The following is an 18,225-nucleotide window of genomic DNA, read 5'->3' as shown; positions in this document are numbered from 1 at the left end:
AGCAATCGCAGTTCAAAATGGCCATCAAATTCTTTGAGAAGTTTGAGTGTATGGCTGTAGAAGCTGAGCACTTCTATAATGATGAGAAAATGGAGGAAGTCGTCGCCCTTGCAATATGACCTAATGTCAAGCAGATCATTATGGCCAGAGATAATATGCAGCCTACCACCTACTGGGAGTGGAGGCACAGAGTCCTACAGATGGATGAGAACTATCAAGTTCATGTTGCACAAGGTGGGAGGTATCTCAGCAGTACTGCTGGCATCAAGCCTGGAGCAGTGGGGGGCTCCTTGAATAGTTCAAGAAGCAGAAGGGATGCCACCGGATTCACCTATGGCAGTGAAGGCAAACCTATGGACATTGATCGTCTCAGAAGAGAAAAGCGATGTTTCCAGTATGGACACACTGGACACCAGGGGAGAGACAACAAGTGCTCACCCGACAAGTCAAAGTGGCTGAAATTCCCAAAGAAAAAGCCATCAACTTTTGCAACCCATCTCAGAGCCATCCTAGCAGAAATAGAGGAAGAAAACCTCACTAGCTCGACAGAAGTTGAGGAGATAAAAGAGATGCTAGCATAGGACTTAGCGATTCTACTTCGTTGGCTGGGGTTTATCATGGTGCACCTGATGACACAAATATTCATGCTTATGCTGTATTTGTAGATACTTGTAACAATATATTGTATTTATCTTGTACCATGAAGGATTTGTGAAATGAAAATAGTGTAGCAGGGGATTACCACTACCCATTGGGCAATGAACCCTGAGGGTCAGGCATGAAAGGGCTAGACCCAACAAGCAGCTCAAGGCCATACTAGTGTGAGACGGATCTTGATCAGTCAATTGAGGATCCAGAAGCAACTCTCAATTGTTCCATCAAGAACCCCAATTGGGTTCTTGATCAATGGATCAAGAGTCTAGGTACGACTAGGAATGAAGCCCAGGATCAGCAGGGCTCTTCACACCTGCTGCCAACCCACTTAAAAGTGGGTGGAGAACCCTCAAATTTGCCAACCAGAGGGGTAGAAGGGATTTTCCCCACCCAGCAAAAGGCAATGAACTCTACCAGCCAAGTCCTAGTGCCGGTGGTACTGAACAAGCAAGCCTCTGCAAATACCTCTTTGGGATGCATGCACCCCACTAGGAGTAATTCCAGTTTGACAGGAACCCAGACATGGAACTCTGGGAGTGAGGACATGCTGCCTGGCAGCAGCGCTCACGACATGGGAGGTCAAGATGATGACATCATAGTCAAACTCCTGGGTAAGCTGCATCTAGTGGTAGGAGCCCCAGATGATGGTGAACTGGCATCCCCTCTGTGCATCAAGATTCCCTGATGACAGACTGCTTCAGTGACAGTGAGGCTGAGGAATCCAGGCAAGTCTAGGGACAAGGCTGAAGGCTGGCAGAGCCTAGCAGACCCAATGACAGACTGTTCTAAAGCCAAGGGTGACAACCCAGCACCATACGTGGGACCAAGTGGAAAGGATATCTGAGGAACAGCCACCTCTATCACAGAGGACATCAGCTGAAAAAGCTCAATTGCCCACAAGGATCAAGCGGGCTAAACAGGGGAGAGAGGCTCCTCTTCTCAGGTACATGCACACTTAGAAGAAGTCACTGACAAAAGCGACGATTCTAGTTATTTAAAGAGTTTATGGAACTCTTCAAAATCCGGTGAAGTCCTAACTAATCCAAGTGGGTGTCTGCACCGAGGTGAAAGGGAACTGACTGGTTGCATGGTTATAGAAGCAGGGTCTTTGCAGCCAGCCTTGGCTGGATGGTTGAAGACATGTTAGGCAATGAGGATGAAGTCAAAGCAACAATGGAGATGGTGGTGGTTCTAGTTTAAGAGGTGAAAAGTCATGTGACCAACCTGAAAAAATTCCATGTGGTCACACTCGGCCATCAGGATCTGCATCCTTGAGGGAAAGAATGCTAAGAGGGGGATACTGTAACAAGCATGCCGATGGAAATCCAACTTCCACTCAACCCAACAAACTACAGCCCAGAAACCTACAGATTCCAATTCCCAGTTTCTATTTCATATTCCATTTCACATTCCTTTTTATATTTCACTTCTCCATTACAATTTATCAATAGCCCAACATTGGTAGCAAATATGTCATCAGATCCCATTGGCTACCGACCAGTAGAATACATCCTCCAACAACTCTAGAATGTAGACCACTCCGAGTAGGAACTAGATCAGACTCCTAACTAGTATATAAGCCTTAGAATTACACTGTGGATACTCAGTTTGAATATCAACTTAGTTTAGCCAATCTCTCTCTGACTCTTGGTCAAGCCCTCGTTCTCCAGTCCATGGAACCCCAATCCATTGGACTTATCTCTTACCTCGTCTCTGTCACTCTGCAGACTTCCATCCATATTCATCTTAGGGCTTCAGCTCAGGGGTGACATTGCTAATAGCTTCGCCTACGCCTGACACATTCCGCAGCTTTCTGCTATGTGCATTCTTCACTGCATTCCTATTGGCACGATCCTAACAACCTCCCACATTAGCTCAACATCTAAGGCCTGCAAGACATCATGTTCTAAGGCAACATATATTAGATTCAACAGATGCTATCCATACCTTCCAAGAATGGGGATTACAGCATATCTGAATGGCAGCTCACCCTTTTGCAGACTGTAATCTGGCCTGAAGTTCAGAATTCCTTGACACAGCATACCTTATCACCACCACTGAAGGCGAGACCTTATTAAAGTGGTGGAGGTGTATGGGTATTAGCTGTGATGATGTCAGGGGTTTATTGCTTTATGCTCTGGAAAGGGGAGTACCTATCCAGCTAGCCATACCTTGTTCCATGACTGCTCGATTCCATGACAGTCACCCTCACATGGTTAGTGAGAATGCTAAGGATTTGTGAAAGATGTACTATACAGCTCCACAGGCAGCATTGTCTCAGCCAGTGGCATCCAAGGGTCTATCTTTGACATCAGAATAGAAGGCAGGTCTAACACAGTTGTGGCAACAACCACATACTAGCACTTTCATTAGCATAGGAGGATTTATCAGCTACATTGCTCAGAGATTCACCCCCCCCATGACTTCAGCACAAATATATGCAAGACCCATCACCTCAAGTTACTGTCCTTCATGCCAGGGAAAACAATGTCCAGTGTAATGATGGAGTCAACCTGGAATGGGGATGACTGACATATGCTGATCAAGCTTGGTTCTATGGCTCCTACAGTTTCAATGGACCTAAGTCTGAGGCTAGCCTATTCTCTGATGATATTGTTGATCATCACAGCAAGCATTGGGCTCCAGGACACTGGAACCCTGCGACATATCAAATGTATGACCACCTTGTGAGTGATGTGGAGGATGGCTTTGTGAAGTTGCAGATGAGTGGTATGTGGGACAAGTATTTTGGGGGTGGACAACAGGGGAAGCATGCCTCTGAGTGGGTCTGGGACAGAGAGCTTCATGACAAGGAAGCTCAACTTGCCTGAGCTGCTTTGACTGTTCCTTAGAACTTCTGTCCAGGGTGTTCCCTCTTCAATGAGGAACTTCCAGAAAGGTTGTTTGAAGTCCTTGGAGAAGGGGGGGAGGCTTGTAACAGGTGTGCAACATCAGGAAACTAAAACAAGTATCAATACCCATGTTTCTTTATTTTTCTGGACAATGCCTTCAAATAGCTAACATTTACACTTCTCTGAAGGACTTCATTTAGTTATATAATCTTGATTATGCATCAGCTACTATACACATAAGTAGCATGATACTTGTACCATATCTAGAAAATAGTGTCACAAATCAGATCATCTTTTTTACTCTCACAACACATAGCTCAATCTTCAAGTAAAAAGACTGAGAATAGTATTTGGGTGATAAAGTCCACCATCTTGTACCTTCACTAGAGTCTGCACACTCTACTAAGAGCCTACCCACTCTAGCTTCAGTGACTGCCATCACATCCAGTCTCAGTCATTGTTTTGCCAGTTTCTCATTTCTCAACTACAGTCTTCATTTATTACTGCCATGATATTTGTTATCTTGCCAACAGTATTTCTCTTTGATGGTATTTCCATTAATTCCACCAACATCACTCACAGCATTTACTAGTTAATTGCCACCACTTCATTCACAGCTTGCCAGTATTTTCAGTTATACCGCATTCCATTCCTTCCCATATATCAAGACCCTTCCTGGCTTACAGCCAATGCTTTCTAGTACTCATTCATTAAGAGTACTACTTCACTGACTGAAAAGTCACAGTGTATACTTGTATTCTTGAGGAATTTATCGCACAGAGGTGCACTGAAACACTCACACAACAACTAAAGCCTTTATTGCTACTACATGTCATTTGCCATGAACCCATCTAGAGTTTTGGTTTTGCTGTTACCACAGAAGTATAAGCTCATCATTGCCTTCTTAAGTTTCAAGTCTCTCTCCCTCTTCCTCCCCTGCTTAGCCAACTCTGCAGCCTCCAACTGAGCCTTTTTCTGTTGCTACTGCTTATATTTGTCCCAGTACTCCACTAACAAATTCACTGAAGTCAACTTTGTTTTTGCAACTTGTCCTTAGACCTATCTACCTACCCAGTGTATCAGGCCAACATCCTGGCACCCCTTTGATCATTAAACTAAAAATCATAGCATACAACAGTATGCCAGGAATTGTAAGGGAAATTTTTGCATTTTGTTGAAGAAAGCTGCAGATATCTCTGGCCAGACATAGGTTCTGGAGAAGAATGCATGCTTAAGAAGATAGGAGAAAGATTGATTGATTAATTGCCAGCTGACTAGCTACTTATATACTAGAATATCAGTGATGACAGATAAGAAAGTGTCATGTAAAAGAATGTCATATCTTACTTATTAGTCTATGGATCATATGAATTGGCCTGAAGTCATATTGAGTAGATATATAAATTTAATACATTATAGTTGATCCTTATAGTTTGCTAATGATATAAGTAATTCTGGCTCTTCTGCCTCTTTCCATCGCCCTTGATTCCGATATGTTGGTGCTAAATTACTCATAGCTAGCAATGTCATTGGATGATCTTTTCCTGAAACAAGCTTTCTTGCTGATAACACCTGTAATTCTAGCTCTTCTGCCTCTTTCCATTGCCCTTGATTCTGATATGTTGATGCTAAATTACTCATTGCTAGTAATGTTATTGGATGATCTTCTTCTAAATCATTTTTATACATTTCTAATAAAACACTCTATAAACTTTGAGCTTTTTTCCATTCACCATTATGGAAAAATGCTTCTGCAAACTGTTTAATTATATAAATATTTTTATCAAGTATGTTATTTATTAAATGTAAACTTAGAGTTTGAAGAAAAATATAATCTTCTTTATTCCATTTTTTTGGTACTGATTTTGCCATTATAGTTATTGCAATATTAAAAGCACTTTCTTTTTTCACCTTCAATCTATCAAAACACTATTTGTGTACTAAAGAATGCATAAAATATATAGGAATCATATCTTTTTCTATCTATTTTATAAGTGAATAAGTTAATAAAATTTGAATCTCTCTTCGAAATATATTAAAATTTTACTCATTACTTTTATTAACCTTCAATAATTTCTTATAGATATTATCTATAATATAATCATTAGAACAATCAGAACAATTATCTGCTGAAGCAGCACGACTAAATATTTCTTTAAATATATTTTTATTATAAAAAAATGCAAATAATTCTAATATTTTTAATGCATATTGTGCATCAGTTGCTAATGAGTCATTTTTTTGTACATGATATTGTAGTGCTTTTAATGATAAATTCCATGCTTCATATATATTTTCTTTTTTTTTCAGAAATGCTTGTTTCTGTTAATCCCTCTTTATGATTTTCATCAAAAAACTTGAGATAATCATAAATTGTATAATGGCCACATTGAATAGATGATTCAGCAAGATCAATTGCTAATGGTATGTAACTAAGCTTAATTACTATATCTTTAGCATATCTTTTAATTTTATCATTTACTTCTTTAAGACCACTAGCATTACAAAACAATTCTATAGCTGTTTTAGAGTCCATTTCAGCTACAGCTATTTCAGCATTTTCTGTGATACAACTCAAATTAGGATTATGATTTGTAATCAAAATATTTCCCTTTTGTCCAGAAGGGAAATACTTTTGCAACAAACTAATATTATGATGATCTGCATTATCATATATCAAAAGCCATTCTTCATGAAATTCAGAAATCCAATCAAGTGTTGAACTTTCATTATTTATCTGAAAGTTTGATGATTTTTGTAGTATATTGATATATTTGGCTTGAATATTCTTTAGACTTTGAATAATTGTGCTTTCTGATGATGCATCAATCCAAAATATAATAAAGAAACTAATAAAGTTCAAATATTTATATGAGTTTATTGAAAAAGTATTTTAAACTGACTTACTATTTTGATTCAATCATATTTTCAGCAAACTTTAAGACAATCTGACTTTTACCAATTCCTCCCATTCCATAAAGTAGAAAAAGATGTCTTTTCTGTGGTTTTTCATGAGGAGCAAAATATTTTTCAAGCTTAGAAAGATATTGCTAACATCCTGTAAATAAAGGTAGCATAGAACCTGGCAAAAAAACCATAAAGTTCTTTGGAACTAAGCTTATATATCCAGCTATAATTATATCAGCTTTTAGATATTATATCAAATCTTAGAATAAATGAGATGTACCAAATGTTCCTAATGTGTAAGGTCTGTTCAAGCTAGAGCTAGAACAAAGACATCTCACAACTTTTTCAATCATTTCATCAACATCAGAACCTCTTAAATAGCTGCCTGTATGAGCTACAACATCTGCTGCTCTTTGCCAATCATCTACTTCCAATATTCCAGCTCCATGTGTGACATTAAATCGAAAGTATGTTCCTGGATTACTATTGTACTGCTTGGCAAGATCAGAAGAGACAGCCTCACAGTCAATAGTAATGCTCATGATGGTATCCATCAGCTCCAGAGGTAGCATCCTCTCCATACAATATGATGACTAAAATCTATAGGGTTCTGGATGACCAGTTCCAATACTGAGAAATACTCCAACAGGACAATCACTACCAAATAGCTGCCTTATATTAGCCACTAACTCTCAAAACTTAGATCAACTAGGGATCGCCACTCGCACTTCGGTGGATGATACAATAGAGGTCAAAGTTCTGGGGAATGAGCAGTGACGAGACAGATAGTCACGAAGAGCGGAGCTTTGAGTTAGGTAGATTAAACCTTAGCTGAAGCTGGGGTTTAGACCAGCTGAGGCTCTACTTAAATACACGTTCGGTAAGCTAATAATAGTACTGTGAGAATGCGTCTGTTGCGATCACATGTGAGTAATCAGGCTGAGTAAAACGATGGAAAAGAAAAAGAAATGAATAAACCGTAACATTACCCCCCCCCTAAGACTCGTTCATCCTGAATGAGTCATCAGATTCCCTGCCATCATAGTCCGAGGAAGAATTCCGAGATTCTGAATAGAATGATGGGATGTCGTTCGCACCATTGTTGTCATCATCTTCATCTTTATCCCAGTCTTCTGTGACTCGTTGTAGGTGGTCGACATCTGATTCATCTGTACTCGGGTAACTTTCTGATTCCTCGCCGAACGAATATCCATCGTCAATGGCGTTAAGTTCTTTGGAATGTGCGGGTGCCATGCATTGCAAAGAGGGGACAGTGATGATATCGGTGACACACGGCGTATCCTGCTCATGGTAGTGGATCGGGAGATCTCAAGATATTTTGTCATCTCTGCCGACTGTTTTTCCTTTGTTGTTAACCGTCCATGAAATCTTTTGGATACGCGCTTCGTAGTCATTTACCAATTCCTCAGCATTGGCCATATCTGAGCGTTTTACCCACGAGTTCTCTTCGATTGGGTACCCTTTCCATTTTACCAAATATTTGGTAATGGTTCGATGGGTCCACCCATGACCTATGGCTCAGTCTCTTTCCCCTATGATCTCTTCGATCTCGTATTCTTCTTCATTATCGATTAGTTCTGGGGGTGGTCTTTCAGGGCGTGGCTGGTTTGGAAATTCAGGAATGTGGTATGGAGTTAATAGCAACTCGTTGAACCGATTGTGGATGCGCCATTTCGTGGGGAGTCTTAGCTCGTACGCTGATGCGCCTTTCTTTGCTACGATTGCAAAAGGTCCTACTCGCCTGTCCCCTAACTTCTTTGTCGGGCGAGGGAGGTTTAGATTGGTGGAGTCTAACCACACCTTGTCGCCGATCTGATATTCTATTGCCTTTCCTTTTCACTTGTCATAAGCCTTTTTCATCGATTCAGCCGCTCATTCGAGCGACTCCCTTGCCTTTTCTTGTACTTCTTGGATCCCTTGGACCAGTTTTGAGGCGGCTGGTACAGCATCTGGGCGTTGGGTAGTTTTGATAACTTGTCCGTCCCGTCCAAAGACTACTTTGTAGGGAGAGAAACCCATGGCCGAGTGTTTTCGATTATTATGAGTGAATGTGGCGAGGGGTAGCCATTCGCTCCAGTCATCTTGGCGGTAGTTGACGAACATTTTAAGGTATTTTTCGATCTCTTGGTTAACTTGTTCAGTCTGTCCGTCCGTTTGAGGATGATACACCGTCGAGGGGTTTCCAGCAACGTGAATGAGGGCATAAAACTCCTTCATGAACTTCGATACGAAAATGGCTCCCCTGTCTGAGATGATCTTTTCTGGCATTACACCGTATGGTACATAGATGTGATCCCGTAGGATCTTAGCGAAGCCAAGGGATGATAGTTCCTCAGTGCAGGCAATTGGAATTATGGTTTTAGAGAATCTGTCGACTAGGACAAGGATGGAGTCGTTCCCTCTCGAGTCGGGGAGCTTGGTGATCATATCAACCGATATATGGGTCCAAGGGCGATCCAGGACTTCATTTGGGTGGAGAGGTGCCCTTTTAGGGTGATGGTCCGCCTTGGTTCGTTGACAAACTTTGCACCCCCTCACGTATGCTTCCACCTCACGATGCATCCGAGGCCACCAGTAGTCTTGTAGGACGAGCTCCTTCATCTTTTCTATTCCAGGGTGTCCTGCAGTTGCATGATCATGTCGCAGGGCTATGATTTCTCCCTGCAACTGCTTGTCCTTAGGGACATAGATGCGTCCATCATACCATAGTAGACCTCTATCTCGGGAGACCCCCTTTTTGTGGTTAAGGGAGTCAGAGATGCCCTGGTCCCACTTGCACGGGTCATAAGTGGTTAACTTGATCCTTTCGTGCAGTTCCTCCGTTGTGGGCATGACTAGGGCCCGAAAGTGAGCGAGCTTTAAGACCGTCACATTTTGGTTGTCGTCCTTTCCTTGATCGTGATCCGCTCGCCTGGACAACAAATCGGCTTTGCAATTTTGAGCTCCGGGTTTGTGGTGTAAGGTAAACTGGTATTCGGCCAGTTCCGTTACCCACCGAGCTTGTCGTCAATTGAGTTTCTGGGGCTTTCGAAAGTATTGGAGGTTGGAATGGTCTGTCCAGATCTTGAAATCTTCTCGAGCGCCCATAAGGTACTGGCGCCATTCTTCCAACGCAATCATGATGGCGAGGAGTTCCTTGTCATAAATTTCATAATTGCGTTCGGTGACCGATAGTGCTTTGGAAAGGAAGGCCACCGGTCGCCACTTCTCCTCCTGCCATTGGGATAATACCGCTCCTATTGCTCCCTCGCTGGAGTCCACCTCCACTCGGAATTTCCCTTCGTCTTGTGGTATGGTCAGAACTACATCCTCACAGAATAGTTCCTTGAGGTTCTCAAATGCCGTCTGTTGGGCCTCCCCCCATTTCCACTCCACCTTCCCCGTGAGGGCAGTAAGAGGCTTGACGTGTTTACTATAATCACGAATGAACCGTCGATAGAAGTTGCAGAAGCCTAAAAATGATTGGAGTTCTTGTTTTTTTGATGGGACGGGCCAGTCCAACAGGCCCGTGATTTTTACTGGATCCATGCAGACCCATCCCTCGCTGATGAGTACGCCCAAGTACTCCATCTCTTCTACTTCAAATTCGCATTTCTCCGCTTTTAGGAATAGTTTGTTTTCATGGAGAATCCAGAGTACTTCACGTACTATGCGCTTGTGGTCCTCTTTGGTTTTGGATGCGATAAGGATGTCGTCGAGGTATACCAATACCTCCCCAGTGGTTATGAGGTCTTTGAAGATATCGTTCATCATCCACTGGAAGGTAGCAGGGGAATTTGTGAGCCCAAAGAACATTACTAGGGGCTCATAGAGGCCGCGATTAGTTCGAAAAGCGGCTTTCCACTCATCCCCCTGCTTTATCCTGACGTTGTTGTACCCCCATCGTACATCCAATTTGGTGAAGTATTTGGCCTTCTTCAGCCGGTCCATAAGCTCCCCGATGAGTGGTAACGGGTATCGATTCTTGATGGTCATCTCATTGAGCTTGCGATAATCCTGAACGGGTCAAAGTTTCCCATCCTTCTTTTTGACAAAGAAGAATGGGGACGCCATTGGAGACTTGGACGCTTGGATTCGCCCTGTGGATAAATTTTCGTCTAAAAATCTATCCAACTCCTCTTGTTCCATGGGGTTAAGAGGGTAGACTTTACAGTCTAAATTGGCGTTAGCATTGGGAATTAATTCGATGGCGTGGTCCCAAGGTTTTCGCAGGGGTAACTCGTCGAAGTTTTCTTTGGCAAAGACATCCTCGAAGTCCCTATATTCTTTCGGTACTATCTCCTCGAAGGACTTCGTTACTTTATGAGCATTGGCTTGGGCGGCTAATTCGTTGGCCTTAGTACCCATCGCTCGTACATGGAACACCTCTTCGAAGTCGATAACTAGAATTGTGTCCCCTTCTTCGTATTCTTCTCACTTGGATGAAGGGTCCGTGTCGGGGAGAGAGAAAGGGATCTTATGGCAAGTGCAGCAGGCCAACGTAACTGCCCCAGTGTCCCAGTCGATTAACGGGTTATGTCTCTGTAGCCAGTCATGCCCAAGGAAAAGGGGGGTGGTGCCTAGGTCGACCACGGCTAATTCGATCCGTTCCACATGGTCTCCAATGCGCAGCCGCACTTCGGCATACTCAGTAATGTCACCCCCTTTGTTTCAGGTTCCGTCGGCATTGTAGACCGGGATGGGTCGGGCTGCCTTTTTAAGGTTGAGAGCGTGACTCTGGGCCCAGGCGCGGTCTATAGAGCTGCCGGTGGCTCCGCTGTCCACTAGTGCCTTTAAGGAGTGCGTCTCGCGGGTGTCTAGTGTTTCCAACTGCAGGCTAATTGATACGTTACGCCCTTTCCTCCCTCATATATACATGGGTGGTTTCGTGAGATCCTCCATCCACTCCCACTTACTTCTAGCCTCTGCAGCGGTCTTGGGTTGTTCTTTGAGCGCCTCCCACAACTCCATCGTCACTTCTCCCGTACGACGGGGGTGTACCCATCAGTTGAGAGCGGCAAAGGCGGCTGACTCATTGGTGGCGAGTCGTAGCGCCCTATGGGTCCAGTGTGTCCCAAAGGGTTTATAGTACGTGTTCGGGATGTCTTTTCGAACCTCGGTCACAGAGGCGGGGTCGGAGATCGCGGGTGACTTCTTTCTATGCATGATAGTCGGGATATCGGACCGTAGGTAGGCTTCCTCATCTTCTACTTCCTCCAGCGAAATGGGGGGTGTCTTGCCTCGAGGTGGCAGTTGGTCACCGGGCTGGTCGGAAAGGCCCCTCGGCGGCATTTGGTCACCTTCCGTCGAGTGGGTGGAGGAGGGCTCACTGCCCTGTGTTCGGCCCTGGCCATGGGCGCTTGTGCGCGGCATTGTAACCTCCACGGTTATCCTATACTTATCCTCATTCCTAACGCCGGTGGTACTCTCAGAAACTCTAGGTAGATGCACACATATTGGCTCGTCAAGGGGGTCGGCATCGTTTGCGGATGAGGCCACTACTAAATGTAGGTGGTCCCCTTGAGTCCCGGCCTCAGCTGCTTTTCTGCCACTGGCGGGAGGAACAACCTGGCCTACATTTGGACAGGGAGGCCCTTCCGTCAGAGTCGTCAGCTGATTCTCCCTGCCAGGGCGACGACCACCACGTCTGGCGTCCATCTTGTCTTGACCTGAGGCGCCGGCTGGGTTCTCCAGCACTTTCCCCGTTCGGTCAAGCGGGGGTGTCTGAGGTGGACTGGCCCCTAGGGGTTCATTATCCCTCGCTGGCTGCGTAGGATGGCGGAAATCCCCTCCTACGCCATTGGCGGGTTGCGATTCTTCGTCCTTAGTCTCCTCTACTGGTAACGCGGCGAAAAGATTGGTATATTGCTCAAACGGAGTACCTACATACGTAGCATAAGTCCGACTATTATTACAAGGTTGCACACCAGTTGAAACTAAGTCCTTTGCCAGCGCCGTCGAATCGCTTATTTCAATGCCGGCTCGTCTTTTGATGACTTCTCCTCCTTGACTTCCTCGACCTTCATGTCCTTTCCCAATTCTTCTTTCTCGGCCTCAGTGAGTAACTGTCGCAGGCGCTGGACGGTGGGTTTTTTGCGAGGTGGGAGTTTGACAGGAAGCCACTTGGACTTATCTGTTGGGCATTTATGGTCACGGCTCCATCCGGTGTTCCCACACTTGAAGCACCGCTTATCGGTCCGTAGCTTGTCGATTTCCATTGGCTGTCCTGCGCCACCATATGTGGTTCCCATGGCATCCTTCTTATCGCCGCCGGAACCTTGCCCCTTCTGCTGATTTTGGGTGCCTCGACCCAAACTGCCTTGGTTCAAGGAGGGCTTACCTGCAAGGCCCTGGGCCACATCGTAATGGTAGTTGGCATCGATCCTTAGGACTCGCACCTTCCACTGCGCGTAGGTTGTGGGGCGCTCGTTGTCCCCATGCATAACCGTTTTGTGCACCGTCGGCCTAATCGCCGCTTCCACTGTCTCGAACATCTGCTTCTCGTCTTCGAATTCTTCGCACTTGTGGGCTAGTCGTTCAAATTTAGCAAAGAACTCCACCGCGGACTTGAATTCCGACTGTCGGATCTTCTTCCACTCCTGCTTCCATATGGCTAACTCGGCTACCTCGCGGAATTGGATGGTTAGGTCATGGGAGAATTCCTCCCATGTGGGGAACCTCCAATGCCCTTCTGGCGTTCGGTAGCGATAGTATTGGTCGACCCACCACTGCTGAGCTTCCCCGTGTAGATATCCCTGGGCGAAGGTGATCCAATAGGGATTCTGCCCTTGATCATTCACAGTGTAGTACATGGGGAACACCTGGAAGTAGACCTCGCAGTGATGGAGGAAGTGCATAATATCCGAGGATACCCCGAAGAAGTATTCGGGCTGTGTGACTAGTTTGGGCTTTACATCGTTCCATGGATTGTTGACGGCCCCTGGAGCTAGCTGCCAAGGCGGAATTGGGTCTGGTGGCGGTGGTGCGTTCGGCGGTACCGGTGGGTTAGGAGGCCTCGACAGTGACCTGAGGTGCGGGTTGTCATTGGGCAGCGGGTACCCTCCCGGATCTCTACTTGGAGGTGCCGGTGGTGGCCGCTTTGGTACCGTTGACTCCTTCCCCTTGGAGGTTCCCACACCTGGGTCGTCCCATGGTTCCTCCGGATTGTCAGGTCCTGCACCCGCCCAGAACTCTTCGGTTTCGAGCGGGTTAGGCATCGGTTGAGGTTGTCGATAGGGTTCACACCCCGGGTGCGCATTGTCAGGGTGTACCTGGTTCCATACCAGAGTGGCCCTGTGCCACATCTTGACTTCTAGAATGTTCTTCATGAGGTAAACGTCCCCCATGTACTTTGCATGTCGATAGTCTTCTCCTGCCTCCGTAAGGAGCCACTGGGAGTCCCGCTTCATGTCTTCCATCATGATTTCGTACAGTCCGTGCCATGGTAAGATATTAAAGATTGTTGGAAGGGGGGCCATGGGATCGATTAGGACCGTCCAGACCGCCTTCATCACCTCTGCCTCGAGGGAACTGTTTGGCGGCCAACTCGGCATCCTTGGCCTTCTGCCTCTCTCTTGCGAGCCTGTCGATCTCCTTGTTCCTCTTCCATCTCCCGATGTCGGAGTCGGGGTCGCTGATCTCTGACTCATAGGCCTGCCAGGCTCTTCAGCGGGCTTCGAGGTCTGTTCCCGCTCGCTCAGCGAGCCCTGCATACCGAAGGGCGGCAGCTCGCTGCCTGTTCTCGATTTCTGCTCGGGTGGCGTCAGGTTCGACGGGGAGGTCATAGAAGCCGTTGGGTCTGAGGAGGGCGGCGATTTTGGCACGTCGAGTGCGTGTATCTGCCGCTCTTGCTCGGTCCATTCGGGCCTCGACTTCTGGGGACTCCCGGGCATTTTGAGGGAGGTCGAGCGACTCGATGAGTGTGTGGTAGAGAAGCGTCCATGGACGCTGGTTGCTAGGGACGGGGTCGGCGAATGCTCGCCCCGCAACCGACGGTGTAAAGGGGACTGGGGCGAGGTCTCCGGCCCCGGCAATTGCTCCAAGCTCCTCGGGATTGTAGTCCGGGAACTCACTCCAGAGCTGCTGATCCGTCGGTTCAATCCTGGCGACAGGGGGAGCGGGCGCTGGGGCCTCTGGGCGCTCGGGGACAAGGAGGCTCCTCGGGGGTGAGACTCGGGCCACAGGAGCCTCTTCCCCTGGCTCGGCGTAGACCCAGCTGGTGCTGGGGTACCAGCCGACAGGGGGGCCTCTGTTTGTCGGCCAAGCAGGAAGAACGGGTCCTGCTCCATCTGCACGGGTGGTAGTCGTGGCGGAGGCCCCAAGGGCAAGCTCTCCGGAATCTTCATCGAGGTCGTTTCTCTTTCCTCCCCTTTCGTATCTCCTGTGCTCACTTCCCCAGTCGGCGTCTTTCCAGTGCGTTCCTGACCTTCTGCTGAAGTTGTCTCCGGTATAGGTTGCATCTTCCTCCTCGTCCGGGTAGAGGTCGTTGAAGAGGTCTGCGAGCTCGTCCCTTTCGGACCCGGCATCAGAGCCTTCTTCGCCCTCGACCAGATGCCTGGTGTCTTGTCCTCGGGCTCCGTCGGTGCTTGACTTGCCTTGGACTGGAGACTGGTCAAAGAGACCTGGTAGGGGCGAGTCTCCTCTGTCGAGGAGTACGCCCCGGGTATCGGTGATGTCGACTGACTCAGCGGTGGCGCTTCTGTAGGAGTTGGTGCTCGACCCTGAGTATCGCGAGCTGGACTGCGACGATCCGTAGAGGGATCCTCCAGGTCCCCCGGAGACGTTGGATTCGACATCTTGTATCGTTTGCTGAGATGCCGTGGGAATGTGTATTACTGGTGGGGGGTATGCAGGAGTGCTGGGAACGTAATGGAATGGGAGTTGTGCACGGACTCGCCTCTGTTGTCGAAAACAGCGGTGTAGTCGGTACAAAATAATGGACAAGAAAAAGAGTATAAAAGTCGCGAAGACGGCGGGAATGGCGTCGGACCAGGGCATCCGTTCTTGGATCTATTCTCTGGTGAGTCCAGTGGTTATGCTGTACCATAAGACGGTCAACGCAAGGATAGCAAGGGCGGTGAGTAAAGCGATTATCAGGTCGAGGTCAGTTTCATATGTGGAGCCGGTCATCAACGAGGAATTGTCTACTTCAAAAGTGCTGGTCAAGGCGAGCAGGATTACTGCCAGCAAAGATGCCAGTTGGAGGGATAGGTGAGAGAGATTCATTTTTCAGAATCGTAGGAATCCGACGTGGAAGAGCAGGAGGATTCCTGCAAAGAACGGCACCGGAAGGTATACGCAAAAGAGGAAGACCCTTAGGATGGTTACTAGAACCAAGCCGAGCGGGTCCTGAAGTAGGAAGCATAGCACACAAGTGGCTATGAGGGCGAGGACGAGGATGTATAGTATGTTGGACAGCATGATGCTGGGCAACGTTGGTTGAGCTTCGGCTAAATGTTAGCCACTAACTCTCAAAACTTAGATCAACTAGGGATCGCCACTCGCACTTTGGTGGACAATACAATAGAGGTCAAAGTTCTGGGGAATGAGCAGTGACGAGACAGATAGTCACGAAGAGCGGAGCTTTGAGTTAGGTAGATTAAACCTTAGCCGAAGCTGGGGTTTAGACCAGCTGAGGCTCTACTTAAATACACATTCGGTAAGCTAATAATAGTACTGTGAGAATGCGTCTGTTGCGATCGCATGTGAGTAATCAGGCTGAGTAAAATGATGGAAAAGAAAAAGAAATGAATAAACCATAACACCTTGCTTCATCTCTGACTTCCTTTGAAGGATTATTATGACCAAGACCTGCATTAACATATGAACAATTAATCCCTCCCCAGCCAGCTATCATGATAGCTTTAAAAATAGTTGGAGTTGCAGTTGTTGCCTGAACAGCCTCTCAGATCTTACAATCTGGACCTTGATTGGGGAGTCCCCATATGTTCGAAACTGCTGTGGAGTTTCAAGATTGACATTAGTTTTAGCACAAACAAACCTAGCTTAAGTATAAGCATAAGAGCACAGAAATATAGCTGAGATTAACATATGTGTTGCCCACTGAGCCCTTCCCTGCACCAGGAACAAGCAAGCACTCTTCTCCAGTGTAATCTGCATTGCTACTCTTGACAATCTCCTTAACCTCAGCCTCCAAGGTCTTCACACCAAATTTTGCATCCTTGTATAATTGGTAATGGTTCCCAGGGCTAAATACAGCAGTTGCAAGTTTGTTGTAGCTTTGCAGTGCATCTTCAGTTGACATTTTCAGTTGACCCAGCATGATTGCATTGAGACTACACAACTAATATTAGCCTCACAGAGCCAACATTAGACCAAGTAACTCACCCTCCAGTACCAGAACCTCCAATAAGATGGAAATACTCACAAGGTTTTGGTACCTCAGTCAATTGCTTCTTTGCCTGGATGCGCTTCATGATTTCATCAAGAATGATGAGCTGAGACACCCCACGTATCCCGCTGCTGTCTATCTCATGCATTAGTAAACACCATCCATGCAAAGAATATGGAGAACACACCAAGTGACAGCAAGTTCATGGGGTTGTCAGTATTAGAACTGTTAAAGGCCATCAATGAACAAGATTCTAGAGATTTCAGGTCAATGAACACAGTGTGCACAAACTGAAGACCACCATACCTTTTGATAGAGGATAGATAGGTAGATGCTTTCAGATGAGAATGCAGACGAGTGGTAAGAGGACAAGCTGTCATGGGGAAGGTGCTGCTGTAGAGGGATCATAGAGGAATCTATGCACTGGTAAGTTCATCTTGATGGTGACTTGATCTGTGATGGTCTGAATTGGTGCTGTGAACGATATACAAGAGACAAAGAAATAATATTCCAAGTATAGAAGACATAAAAAAGATATAAGCATAAGTTGTAGAGTCGTTGATGCCAGTCTGAAATTTTCTACATTGCCTAATGATAAATGAAAAGAATGACCACAAAGTAGTGGAACTTGTACCAGCTTTGTGATGGTTCGAAAAGGATGAGACTGAATTGACGGCATCGAGTTGTGCAACAGCCCCACATGATGGGCATTTCATGAGGACAGCAACGAGTTATGCCTGCTTGAGATTAACAACAGAGACATGGAATGTAAAAGCACCAACAAATGAGTAGGCTAAGAAGACACACCATGCATATAAGCGCACAACAGACCAAGTAGCTTTCAGATATGTTCATCGGTGGCTTGACATATCTGACACTAGGTTCTAGTTTCTTTTTCTGAAACACGTTCATCACATCGAAAGAGAAATGTGACGCATGTAAGTCAGTTGATAATGATGAAAGGAGAACAGCATACATGCACTGATACAAGTCTACATCATCTATCAATCTACCTCTCCATCCAGAAATGGCCATGCAAAACACCAGACAGTGGTAAGAAATCTGCATAGCATTCCCAGAGATGCTGGTGGCCATGTCCGAGAGCATGACATCCCAAGCCTCAGCCTTCCTCCATTGTCTGAGCCTAGGCATTGATGAATACAAGGGGTCCATGATTGCTACATCTGTTCTATGGTCGAGACAGCCCCACTGAAGAAACCGAGCATTAGAAATGAGATTCATTGGAAGGAGGACGATGACAACGATGGGCCGAGTCCCGCAACCCTGGCTTTTATGATGAGTAAGCACCTCTTATATTTCATCAATATTGTAAGAAACATAGTCGCTGCTAGGGCGAGAGCTCTGTATATCCTCGTTTAGGTGGTACCTCAAATGCATGATGCAACTGGTTCTTCCAGGTGTTGTACCGACGTCCTGGCAGAGAAAATTCAGCTAGCTGCT

General features: G+C 46.2%; 3 protein-coding genes across 3 annotated transcripts; all 3 read right to left on the bottom strand.

The window, feature by feature from the left end:
- Positions 1-4,919: 4,919 nt before the first annotated feature.
- Positions 4,920-5,204, bottom strand: EV420DRAFT_1281686 (uncharacterized protein; the record flags this gene model as incomplete). Its single annotated transcript, XM_060468278.1, has 1 exon — positions 4,920-5,204. A coding segment is annotated over one exon (285 nt), but the record flags the coding sequence as incomplete, so codon positions are not given.
- Positions 5,205-5,790: 586 nt separating this feature from the next.
- Positions 5,791-6,348, bottom strand: EV420DRAFT_1281694 (uncharacterized protein; the record flags this gene model as incomplete). The annotated part of the gene is made up of 1 exon (XM_060468279.1): positions 5,791-6,348. A coding segment is annotated over one exon (558 nt), but the record flags the coding sequence as incomplete, so codon positions are not given.
- Positions 6,349-16,413: 10,065 nt separating this feature from the next.
- EV420DRAFT_1281705 (uncharacterized protein) lies at positions 16,414-16,912 on the bottom strand (the record flags this gene model as incomplete). The annotated part of the gene is made up of 2 exons (XM_060468282.1): positions 16,414-16,708; positions 16,761-16,912. The coding sequence occupies 2 exons, from the start codon at positions 16,910-16,912 to the stop codon at positions 16,414-16,416; spliced, it is 447 nt and encodes a 148-aa protein (XP_060321990.1).
- Positions 16,913-18,225: the final 1,313 nt, after the last annotated feature.

This window comes from Desarmillaria tabescens, assembly GCF_030435595.1.
Source record: "Desarmillaria tabescens strain CCBAS 213 chromosome Unknown EV420scaffold_148, whole genome shotgun sequence".
In the NCBI taxonomy this organism is placed as follows: Eukaryota; Fungi; Basidiomycota; class Agaricomycetes; order Agaricales; family Physalacriaceae; genus Desarmillaria; species Desarmillaria tabescens.
This window is presented reverse-complemented; position numbering and strand designations above follow the sequence as displayed.